This window comes from Chondrus crispus, genomic scaffold, assembly GCF_000350225.1.
Source record: "Chondrus crispus Stackhouse genomic scaffold, scaffold_649, whole genome shotgun sequence".
Taxonomy (NCBI): domain Eukaryota; phylum Rhodophyta; class Florideophyceae; order Gigartinales; family Gigartinaceae; genus Chondrus; species Chondrus crispus.
Genome location: NW_005178655.1, coordinates 4,232 through 15,085, shown reverse-complemented (window position 1 = coordinate 15,085; position 10,854 = coordinate 4,232). Strand labels below are relative to the sequence as shown.

General features: G+C 50.4%; 4 protein-coding genes; 3 read left to right on the top strand and 1 right to left on the bottom strand.

Moving 5' to 3' along the window:
• The first annotated feature begins 130 nt into the window (after positions 1 to 130).
• On the top strand, positions 131 to 1,748 carry CHC_T00000847001 (hypothetical protein). XM_005710941.1 is given in 2 exon segments: positions 131 to 1,534; positions 1,535 to 1,748. The coding sequence occupies 1 exon segment, from the start codon at positions 131 to 133 to the stop codon at positions 1,532 to 1,534; it is 1,404 nt and encodes a 467-aa protein (XP_005710998.1). The 3' UTR covers positions 1,535 to 1,748.
• Positions 1,749 to 2,080: 332 nt separating this feature from the next.
• On the top strand, positions 2,081 to 2,665 carry CHC_T00000846001 (hypothetical protein). Its single transcript, XM_005710940.1, has one exon. The coding sequence runs from the start codon at positions 2,081 to 2,083 to the stop codon at positions 2,663 to 2,665; it is 585 nt and encodes a 194-aa protein (XP_005710997.1).
• Positions 2,666 to 2,786: 121 nt separating this feature from the next.
• CHC_T00000845001 (hypothetical protein) lies at positions 2,787 to 3,446 on the bottom strand. Its single transcript, XM_005710939.1, has one exon. The coding sequence runs from the start codon at positions 3,444 to 3,446 to the stop codon at positions 2,787 to 2,789; it is 660 nt and encodes a 219-aa protein (XP_005710996.1).
• A 1,528-nt stretch (positions 3,447 to 4,974) lies between these two features.
• CHC_T00000844001 (hypothetical protein) lies at positions 4,975 to 5,399 on the top strand. XM_005710938.1 is given in 2 exon segments: positions 4,975 to 5,235; positions 5,236 to 5,399. The coding sequence occupies 1 exon segment, from the start codon at positions 4,975 to 4,977 to the stop codon at positions 5,233 to 5,235; it is 261 nt and encodes an 86-aa protein (XP_005710995.1). The 3' UTR covers positions 5,236 to 5,399.
• The last annotated feature ends 5,455 nt before the right edge of the window (positions 5,400 to 10,854 follow it).

Here is a 10,854-nt window from a genome sequence, read left to right as displayed (position 1 = left end):
TAATCTGGAGAGGGTGCAGGAGGAGGAAGAGGAAGTCGACAAGGTCAACAAGGAAGGGCAAGAATTCACGGCTGTTGCGTGGTCAAGCGATGACATATGTGCTACTGTGGTTGGAGACGGAGACGTAGTGATGTACGATGTGAAGACGGGGAAGAAGATGTGGGGGGATGCTGAGACACACGTAAGCCCTGTGCATTGTCTGGAGATGTCTAGAGATAGCAAGCGGGTGTTTACGGCAGCAGTGGATGGAACGTTTGCGATGTGGGACAGCAAGACGGGCGACAAGTTGTGGGAATGCGGGGAGGCCTGGGCCAAGGATGGTTACGATGGTTACGCAAAAGCATGTTGGTCCAATGATGGGACGAGGGTGTTCGTGTCGTTTGGAAGGGGGATGGGGTTGTGGGACGGGAAGACTGGGAACAAGTTATGGGAGAGAATCACAGACGGCTACATGCACATCGGGTGCATGGCGTGGGCTGGAAACGACACGAAGATCGCGCTTGGCGGTATGGGTAACGAGGGCAGGGTCGTGCTGTTAAGCGCCAGAACGGGAGAGGCGATCAGGGTCGCATGTGGGCATACAGATGGCAGGGTCGTGCTGCGCGGCGCCAAGACAGGAGAGACGATGGGCGATGCCCCCGAACGTGTCCCAGATTCGGTCGGCCTGAAATGGGCTGCGGACCAAGGTCTGCTTGAGTGGTATTCAGACGAATTTGCAGACGAAGTTCACATAGATTGGTTCAACTTTGTGAAGCGGCCCTGGAGAGAAGGTGAAGAAGGTGTGCGGGCTTCGTTCTTTGTTGAGAGGGCTCCGTTCTCTGTTGCGCGGGCTCTGTACCCTCATGCGGTGAAGTGGTCTCCAGATGACAAGTGGATCGCGTCAACTGGATATAATATGGTTGAAAATGATGAAAATGGGAAACCAAGCAGAGTCGGAGTTATGATCTGGAATTGGGAGACAGGTGTAACATATCGGTACCAGTGCCAGCTCCAGTGCCAGCTCAATAGAATGCCACTCTATCCGCTGGAATGGTCTGACGACGGACGACGCGTAGCCCTTGGAATTGGAGAAGAGCTTGCGATATGGGATATTGAGACAGGGGTGATGTTAAGGTATAGCACAAACAGTGAAGAAGATCTAAGGCATATTGCTTGGTTCCGGGACGGGTCGCGAATGGCGACGGTGGGCGGAAGAACGTGGGGTGGACGTGGAGGAACGTTACGAATCCTGTCCGTGACGAGTCAAAGCGCTGTCTGCGAAAAGCAATACGATGATGTTGGGTATCTCAAAGAGAGCGATCTGCGCCAGTTCATCGATACGAATGAGGGCAAACTCACCGCGGCGGATCTAGAGAGGAAACTGGAGAGGAAACTGAGGATTCGGCAAAAACGAGATGGAGTGTTCTACAAGACAGGAGATGACGAAATCCGCCTAGCAACCGTTGCGGGATATAGTTCGTACTGTTCTACTTCAGGTCGGCACATTGCGATCCAGGTAGAAGCAAAACTGTACTTTTACGAGCTCGTGCAGTAGTGTGATTGTGAGTGTGTGAATAACCACTGGGCAAAAGCGGATGTCCCGGCCAGGACAGGACAGGAGGGGTTGTACCCACGGTATATGTAGTAAGGGATGATGTGCCAGGAGAAATTTGTATGTATTTGAAGTTGTTTCTAGTTACCCGACGCCTCGATGCCCCTCTCCGCAAAAAAAGTAGCCGGCACATCTTTTCTATGTGTCGCGCGCAGTTGCGTCAGTGTGCGGGGAATAGTGTCGTCCAACGTAGACACTGCGCGTAGCGAGACCAGCAAACAAAACTGGAGGCGGAACAGGCACATACGATATCAGTCGTTGTACTATGAAGTTCAAGATATGCACGGCGGATTTGCGGTGGTTTTCGCTTTGTCAGGTATTAGAAACTTCGTTTCCGCCAGGAAACGAAACCTTGACGACGGTGTTGACGACGGTGTTAGCGTTGAGGTTGACGGCATGTGTAGCGTCGAAGACGGGCGGTCGTCGGGAGGCTGTGGCTTGTTGGTAGTGGTGGGGGGAGCATGATGGAGCATGAAGAGGTTGTGTGAAATGGAGGTTTTGGGTTGTTTGGCCACGGGCAACTGCTCGTGCACGGACACTCACACATGTAAGTGTGTTGAGTGTCCCTGTTCCAACCATCTCTTAAGAGATGGTTGGAAACAAGGAGGAAGAAGACAGGGGTACGGGATACCGCCGTGGCTATCCGATCAGCACTTGTTTGTGGTTACACCGTCAAGTAGACCGAGGCCAGGCACTCTTCCTTGTGCTCGGTGGGATGGCCAGAGACGACATTGTTTCCTGCCGCGGCCATTCTTGCTCGCCGGACATTCTCACTCACCGGAGGTACGACAGTCAGAAACACGTTGCAACCTGAATGTGATATATACATGTATAGTGAAGTCCCTTCTGCAATACATTTCACATACTTGTACGTGTACAAAAAATGGCGGGAGAACGAGAGAACGAGTGTGTGTTTTGTTCACCGTCGAGGGCTTGGATGACGTTCCCTTCAGTGAGGATGGGGGTGTCGTCGGCGAAGGCGATCGGGATAGAAAGGGGGGGAAACGAGAGGGCGGCGATGGGAACGGCGGTGCACCGGGAGGGGCGAGTCTAATGGCCATTTCTGAGTTGTGAGTTGCTGCATTTTTCTTTGCTCAAGACCTTGTTTCAATTAAAATGTTTCAATTAAAAAAGCGTTTATATAATTTAATACTGTAGCGCACAAGGGCCGACTCTCAGCACCCGGCGCCTACCGCTACGTGATCAACTTTCCGTGTTGCCAAACCAAAGGCATCAACCCCTCCTCGTCCTTCTCCGGCACCTTGACGCCGTCAATCTTCGTCAAAACAATGTGATGGTCCTGCACATCCTCGGTATGCTCAATCGTGCAACTTGCCGCCACCATGCACTCTTCCTCCACCCGTGTCCTATCCTCCTTCCCCAACGCAGCCCTCGTCACGTACCGCTCGGCAATGTCCTTCTGCCTTGTCGAAAGCGCGAACAGCCTCACGCCCGCCCCGACCCCGCCGAGCCCCGCGTAGAACGCACTCGAGTGCCCCACATTGAAGCATATCATCCCGCGCGCCGCCGCAGGCACCGTGACGGACGTCGCCGTCATCGCCAGATCCTCCCCGTGGGCCGCGCTGGTTGACACCACCCACATCGCCGACGGCATCTGTCGCAGCAACGTTTTGGTTTGCTTGTCCAGTGGGTAGAACGGCAGCTTGGAGCGCGGTACGTCGAGTGCCACCGCGCGCTTGGCAAGGTACGTGTCTCGGTAAATCGCCTGCACGAATTCCGCCTCGCCTAGGCTCACCGCCGTTACCACCGCCTGTACCACGGCGCACCCGCCCACGACGGAGATGTTCTTCAGCGATAAGTCGGCCGTGACGCCTGTCTTGCGCTCGTCCAGCATCAGTGACGAGGATGATGATGATGACGACGTCGAAGGCCGCGGCGCGAGAAGCTCCACCCTTACCTGGTTGAGGGGGTCTTCCGCGACGAGCGACGCCCTTTTGAAAAACTCGTCATCCGTCACAAATAAGACCACCTGCTCCGGCTGCATGGAGCACCCGCGAAAGTTGTCCAGTTCAATCTCCGCCCCGTCAAACGTGCACCGGTAGTAGTTGGTCACCGTGTGGTGCCCAATGTCACCAACCGCTTGCTGCCGCTCTGCGGCGGAGAGGCCCTTCTCATCGCCGGAGCTCGTGGACGTGGAGTTGGGCTCGCTCCGCAGGGCGGGGCTGAAGATGTTTGCCGAGTAGAGGCTCTTAGCGGGTGCGTCGGGCCACGTGGCCTCGGCGCGGTCCATGATTGTGATAACCACTGACCGACAATCATAGCATCCCCACCGGTAGTGGTTATAAGTTATAACCACTACCGGTTATAGCTTATAACGTATAACCACTACCGGTGGGGATGCTCTCATGCTCTGAGAGCATCCCCACCGGTACGCAATCAAATCAAATCATCAAATAACAACACTTGGCACACTTTTTCTGTAATTTGATTGGCTCCCTAGAATTTGGTTGTTTCGTTATTTGGCTGTTTGATGCTTCGGAAAGAACTGCCCCACCGGTGAGAACCAAATGAAGTACATTCCCCTCGTACTCACCATCGCATCCTTGTACTCACACTCGTACTCACCCTCGTATCGCACCCTCAGTCGTAGTCGCACGCTCACTCGAAACCCATCCCGCGACCTTCTCCCTCGCCACTCTGTCTGCACTCCTTCCCTCTCACCTCCACCGTGGACAAAGACAGACTGCCGGCGCTGTCCTCCCTGCTCACGGACAGCACGCGCTCCCCACGCGACCGCGAGCAGCGCGATCCCGGAGAGAACATACGCGCCGGCGGCAGCGGTGCTGCGGCGGATGATTGGCTCGACAGCCGCGAGCGACGTTCTCCTGCGGCGGCTGCTGCTGCTGAGCAGCGAATCGCACTGCGCTAGCACTGTCTGCGCTTGTGAACCTGTCGGAGGACGAGGCGGCGGCGGCCCTGACGCACGCGGACGCGGTGCGGCTCGCAGCGCAGGTGGTCCTGGACGCGGACGTCGTCGCGCTGCACGCGGCGCTGCTGTCCAACCTGACGCGCTTCGCGCCGGGCGTGGACGAAGCGGAGCGCGCGGACGGGTTTCGGGAGAGGGGCACGCTACTCGTGCTCGTGGAGAGGGTACCGAGTATTCCGAATGTGCTGCAGCTGTCGAATGCGTGCGCGAGCCAGGAGGGGAGGGACGTCCTGTTGGTCGAGGGAAGGCAGGCGGAGAGACAGCTGTTGACGAGGTTGCTGAGATTGCTGGAGGCGGGGGAGGCGGAGAAGAGGCTGGCGGGGGCGAGCTGGGTGCGGAACTGCGCGATGGCGGACGAGTGCCATGATGTGTTGGTGGGGGTACGGTGGCGGTCGCAATGTGCTTTGGGAGGTCAAAGGAGGTGGGACGGGAGGAGATGGCGGAGATTCGCGCCTGGTTGGTCGAGGAAGTGTTGTTGTTGTGTAAGAGCCGGGCGGGGAAGGACGCGCTCAGGGATGGCGGGGCCGTCGACGTTCTGGAGGGATGGAAGGGGGAAGAGCATGCACGCCGTAGTGAGCATTCTGGATCGGCGGGAGACACTGGTAATCTCGAGGCAAATACCGCATCGATGCACTTTTTTGTGGGAAGCCGTTTCGGTCGACCAATAGAACGTGCACAACTGGATTGTCAAGGGTAATCAAACAGAGACCATCCGAACCAAATTCTTGATATTTGGTTCCGATTTTTAGATCGACACCAAAAATTTGATGATTTGGTTGCACCGGTGGGGATTTCAATCGACATCAAATCATCAAATTTTGGTTGTTGGGGTATTAAATTCTACCGGTGGGGATGCTCTCACTCTATCGTGATTTTACTCTGTATTGTCGGCGACTTGCGTCAAAGGGCAGTTGTCGATGTGATTGGTGATGGCCGAAAGCGATGATGAGATTGGAGTTTATTTTTACCTTATTCCAGACCCAAAGTACTGTAAATTAGTTGATTTGTCGGCAGTGAACTACAGTACAACGCAAGATATTTTTATATTGGTGGCCATGAAGGCGGGTCTTAGCTCTGTTGTAAATAAAGATGTAAGGTATATGATAAGGTACACATTAAGTTAAACAAACGGCATACACCGATGCTGTAAGTAAAGAGACGTTAAATTAAAACAAAGGACAAATTACAGTTACAACGCTGCTTACAGTAAATGTTTACTCGGTAAAATTCCTGAGTAAACATTTACTCGCAAGCAGATTAACATTTACTCGGTGTCGAGTTGAAGGTTGCAAGTAAATGTTTACTCAAGAATTTTACTTAGTAAACATTTACTCGCAATCAGATTAACATTTACTCGGTGTCGAGTTGATGGTTGCGAGTAAATGTTTACTCGGTGACATTTCCGGGTAAACATTTACTCGCAAGCAGATTAACATTTACTCGGTGTCGAGTTGATGGTTGCGAGTAATTGTTTACTCGGTGACATTTCCGGGTAAACATTTACTCGCAAGCAGATTAACATTTACTCGGTGTCGAGTTGATGGTTGCGTGTAAATGTTTACTCCTTAACATTCCTGGGTAAACATTTACCCGGTGTCGAGTTGATGGTTGCGAGTAAATGTTCACTCCTTAACATTCCCCGGTAAACATGTACCCGCAACCAGTTTAACCTTTACTGTATGGCCTTTAATGGCTTACGAGACATGTCATACAGTCATTATAAACTGAGTGACATGTGATTGTTCATTCGACGATATGATATCGAGTATAGGTTTACTGTTCCTCGCTTTGCTTGACAGTTAACGTTTACTTACGGATAAAAGCGCGCGAAACCGGAACAATCCTCTCGTATTGCTGCGAACAGTTCGATTTTTAGGTTCCATATAAAAAGGGACCCGACGTTTTTTTATATCGAGCGCCGACCATCATTCTCACGGACGTCACTCTTTTGTTTTCTTGCGCGTTCGTTTTTTCGAAACCGTCACTCTTTTGTTTTCTTGCGCTTCGGTTTCTTTCACACTTGACCGCTTGCTGTTGTCAAGAACGGGTGTGGTTTGTGTCGCTCTGTGTTTCGTTTTCTAGACAGACAAATCGGGGATCTGACATTTCAACTGATTTTTTAGCCTCCGAGTTGTGTCTGACCGACATGTGCAGACAGGAAAAATAGCGCGATCTGCGTCCGTCGAGGCCGAGAGGACAGAGTCGACCCCTCACGGGGTCGATCGCCAGGTGAGAAATCTGACCTTGGCGGGGCTATAGCCACAGCGGGTGAGCCCGCTGGGGCCTTCGATACGCTTCAAGAAAGGGAGCCCTCGGCAGAAAAAGAAGGCCTCGAGGCGTGGAGCCAACTCAAAGTGTCCCCACTTCCATAACCCCTTTTTCGCTACACGTCCAGTCTCAGTTCTAAAGCCCGCAAGTTGCTACAGGGCGCAGTATGAGTCTGTCGAGGCTGTGGGGCTATCCCGCTGTCAAGCACGAAACGAAGGATGACAGGCCCTCTCCGAGTTTCGCTTCCCCAGTGAAACGAAACGCCGCCGCCCTTGCATGTAAAGGCCTCCATGCTGTCGTTTCTATTAAGTGGAAGTAAGCAATGATATCTTAAACGAAAAAATAGCGTGAACTTTATTTGGAATGCAAGATCATATATCCTCTTTCCTACGCTTTTGAATGCATGGACTATGCGCTGCGACGCGTTTGGGGAAAGCAGTTCCAAAGATTTCGAACCTACGCTCATGAATGCGGAATCCTATTTCTAGCATGCGGCATAGTAGTAAAATGGTTCTGCTCGCTGTGCGAAAACCATGTGCAAATCGAGCTGTCGGTATGGCATGCTCATATTGAGGTTAGCGCCCCGAACAATTGGCTGCCAAACACACAAGTTGATACTGTCCTTGCATCACGTGCAGGGCCTTTCTGGGGGCGCAGCAGGATCTGAAATGTTCACATGTAGCGTGTGTTTATGTTGCGTTTGGCAACCTGAAAAGGGGGGTGCAAATCTCATAATGAGTTTCGAGTACCAAAAAAAGGGGCTCGAAACTCATTTTGAGTTTCGAGTACCAAACAAAAGGGGCTTAAAACTCATAATGAGTTTCGAGTACCAAAAAAAAGGGACTCGAAACTCATGAGTTTCGAACCCCCGAAAAAAGGGACTCAAAACTCAAAATGAGAATGGCCTCGAATCATGCGCAGGGGCGCTTCAGGGGCGGGGCAGGTACTGTACTGTTCACATGCACAGTATTCTCATTTTGAGTTTCGAGTACCAAAAAAGGGGTTCGAAACTCATTTTGAGTTTCGAGTACCAAAAAAAGGGACTCGAAACTCAAAATGAGTTTCGAACCTGCAGAAAAAGGGATTCGAAATTGAGGTTGAGGTTTAGACCTACAGTAATTGGTACAGTATGAGTATCTGTACCAGCATCTCTTTGTCCGTTTTCTATTTTAGTCTCACTTGTAGTTTTTTTGAACTCTTTCTACTTCGTCAAACCTATGAGAAGCTTATCTGCCGTGCTGTAGTCAGTTGCGCCCTTTCGAAAAGAGTTGAAATTTTCTTTGCCAATGACGGGTGATGGATTTCTCGACAAACGTCGAACCATGCAATGGACGTTGAGAGTGATTCATCGTTCTGGCAGTGATGTACGGGTACCCGGACTGTACAGCGTACGATAAAAAGAGTTCTATCCGTTCCGGTTCCATCCAAAGTGATCAGCATAATGACCGGGCCACCCACGGGCAACCCACAAAAAGGGGGGTCCACTAAAACGGGACTAAAATCATGATGTACTGTATCTATAAAAAATACGTAACAAGGATATTAAATGTCATGGATGCAGCACTTCGCGAGAGAAGCGGCCCTGGGCTTCGTATGAGACACCGGTTACGCACCCACGTACCTACGGTACCTCGCTTACTCGTGCTGGATCTTCCAGCCTTCAACTTCTTTTGCATTTCTGACTGAATGGATAGAGAATCAAAAGCCTGCAGGTTTGTGGGAGTACAAAAACGTCGCTTCGCTTTATAGGAGGTCTCACGCGTCTAGAGATGAACGCCGTTGATAGGCATGTAGAAAAATCGGGACCCAAGAAAACCCCAGAAAAATCAGATAGAAAAGGGTTCAGGGGATAAGGTCTGCTTGTCTTGCATTCCACAGCTGTGTGGCTCTTTAGAAAGAATGCAAGTCGTACATATCGACATTTTTACTTACCCGACATGAAAATTATGAACTTTGTTGTCTAAGTTCCCCGATACAGCGATATATCCTTTGAGTGCGAAGGCGTTTTTGAGCCATTTTCATTGATGGAATATGCTGTTCAGAGTATGAGCTCATTACCAACCTGCGGAAACCGACGGCGGTCTATCGTACCAGCTGAAGATACGGAGAACATTGTGAGAGAGAGAGTGATGTGGTCTCGTGTATGTGAATTCTTTCATGAATCTACCGATGATTTCCTTCGTGGTATTGGGTTTTCATGTCATCCCGAAGACTTAAAGGAAAAAGACGCAGTTGAAGAACTATGTTCTAGGTCGATCCACTATTTGCGTGATGTCGTAGCCACCACAATTTCGAAAACACTGGACAGCAAGACGTACAAGAAAAGCTATATGCCTGCCGCACGTTCGCAACATAAGCGTAGAATAACTGCCCGCATCGTGAACCTTGCATGGTTTATATCGGTGGGTAGTGACGAACCTTATTCTAACTGCAGCGATGATGGGGTTAAGTACGCATGCCAGCACCTCGTCGCCGAACTTTCCCTGTTCAAAGCAGTGGCTGGGAGCCTGCCTCGGTGGTTGCGCTTGTCGTCTCCTTTTACTTTTCTCTTCATTCGTCTCTGTGCGATAGACTGCCACGTTATTTGGCAGAATGTTATCAATCATGAGGGGTTTGGCATTCAAAATACTCCCGACATGGTTGATTCGTTTCGTGAAGACAAGTTCAACATCCGCGATGTGGTTGAAAAGGTCAAGAATCGAGTTCAAACACAACTTCTGTCCATTCGTCTCGGATTCGTTCACAACGGCGACATTTCCATCGATTTATATGATCCCGCCGCTGTTGACGCTGGCCAGCTTGCAGATAGTGAGGTTTATAGTGATGACATAAGCGAAGAATTAGACCGTGTCGCTGGACTTGTTGTCGCGCTGAATGAGGTTGTGCTGCTCATTTGTGTTGTAGATCAACAATTTTCTGAAACGCTTAGTGCCCTTTGGAGATCAAAAGGGGGTAGTTCCACCAATTGGAAATGGAGAAAGCCAGAGAAGAAAGACCTTGGACCTGCTGTTTTTTATGAAAACGGAAATCCCATGGACATTTTTCGTCACATGATGCTGAGTATTGAATCCAGTAAGACAAAAATGAAAGAAGCCAAAGCAGATGCTGAGACAGAGCTATCTGCTCTAGCCGTCATTAGTCACATGTGCGCAGAAATTGCAAAGATGAAACACAAGACATTGAGTGTGTATGGCTACATGCCAGATGAAGAAGACACTGAACTTGATATCCGAAATGTTCCTCTACAGAACATGGTCCATGGCGTCTGGAAGTCAGCGGCGCGTGCGAATGTGCGAGTCCATGAAGCCCTTTCATCAAAGTTTGGCGTGGGAACAAAAGATTTACGCAGTGCACTCGGTGTTCTGAATGAGACATATTGGACTGGTTTGGCAGTGAAAAAGCGAGATAGTCCTCGGTACAGCATACAAAAAGATGTTGCTTCAACTTTTTTTCATGAGTTTGATCTGCACAGACCAGTTCTCTTCCGTTCGTGAAGCTGCCACCGAGTATGCTATGCAAATGGCATGAATGGAAGTTACTCACTAATGAAAGTAGTGTATGACCAATGAAGTAAAAATCGGTTGTTCTTCAATTTGTTCACTGATAATGTAGAAGTCATATGACGGGAGGTTCTCTGGAAGTGATCGCCCTTCCCGGTACACGGGCTCAAACATCTTACATCCATCAGACATAACCGTAAGCAATGACATATATCTTTCTACGCTCCCTGTCTGCTTCTGCTGAAGCGAAAAAGCACATGGAACTTCTCTGAAATATCAGCAATGTAGGGTTCTGCACATATTATCGGCGCAGAACGCAAAGGTAGTAGTGCACACAAATAATGATACCACACTTCCTTACCAGGCAAAAACGCTTGAGCGGGGCGCAATAAATACTGTACTCTCACCATGAGTTTCGAGTGCCAAAAAAAGGGGTTCGAAACTCATGAGTTTCGAACCCCCTAAAAAAGGGACTCGAAACTCAAAATGAGAATGGCCTCGAATCATGCGCAGGGGCGCTTCAGCTGAAGCCTTTCCAGCACACTGGC

Bases quoted from the DNA above. Each gene is read 5' to 3' on its own strand.
- CHC_T00000844001 (XM_005710938.1), top strand. From the start codon at position 4,975: ATGGCGGAGATTCGCGCCTGGTTGGTCGAGGAAGTGTTGTTGTTGTGT.
- CHC_T00000847001 (XM_005710941.1), top strand. From the start codon at position 131: ATGTACGATGTGAAGACGGGGAAGAAGATGTGGGGGGATGCTGAGACA.
- CHC_T00000846001 (XM_005710940.1), top strand. From the start codon at position 2,081: ATGGAGGTTTTGGGTTGTTTGGCCACGGGCAACTGCTCGTGCACGGAC.
- CHC_T00000845001 (XM_005710939.1), bottom strand. From the start codon at position 3,446: ATGCTGGACGAGCGCAAGACAGGCGTCACGGCCGACTTATCGCTGAAG.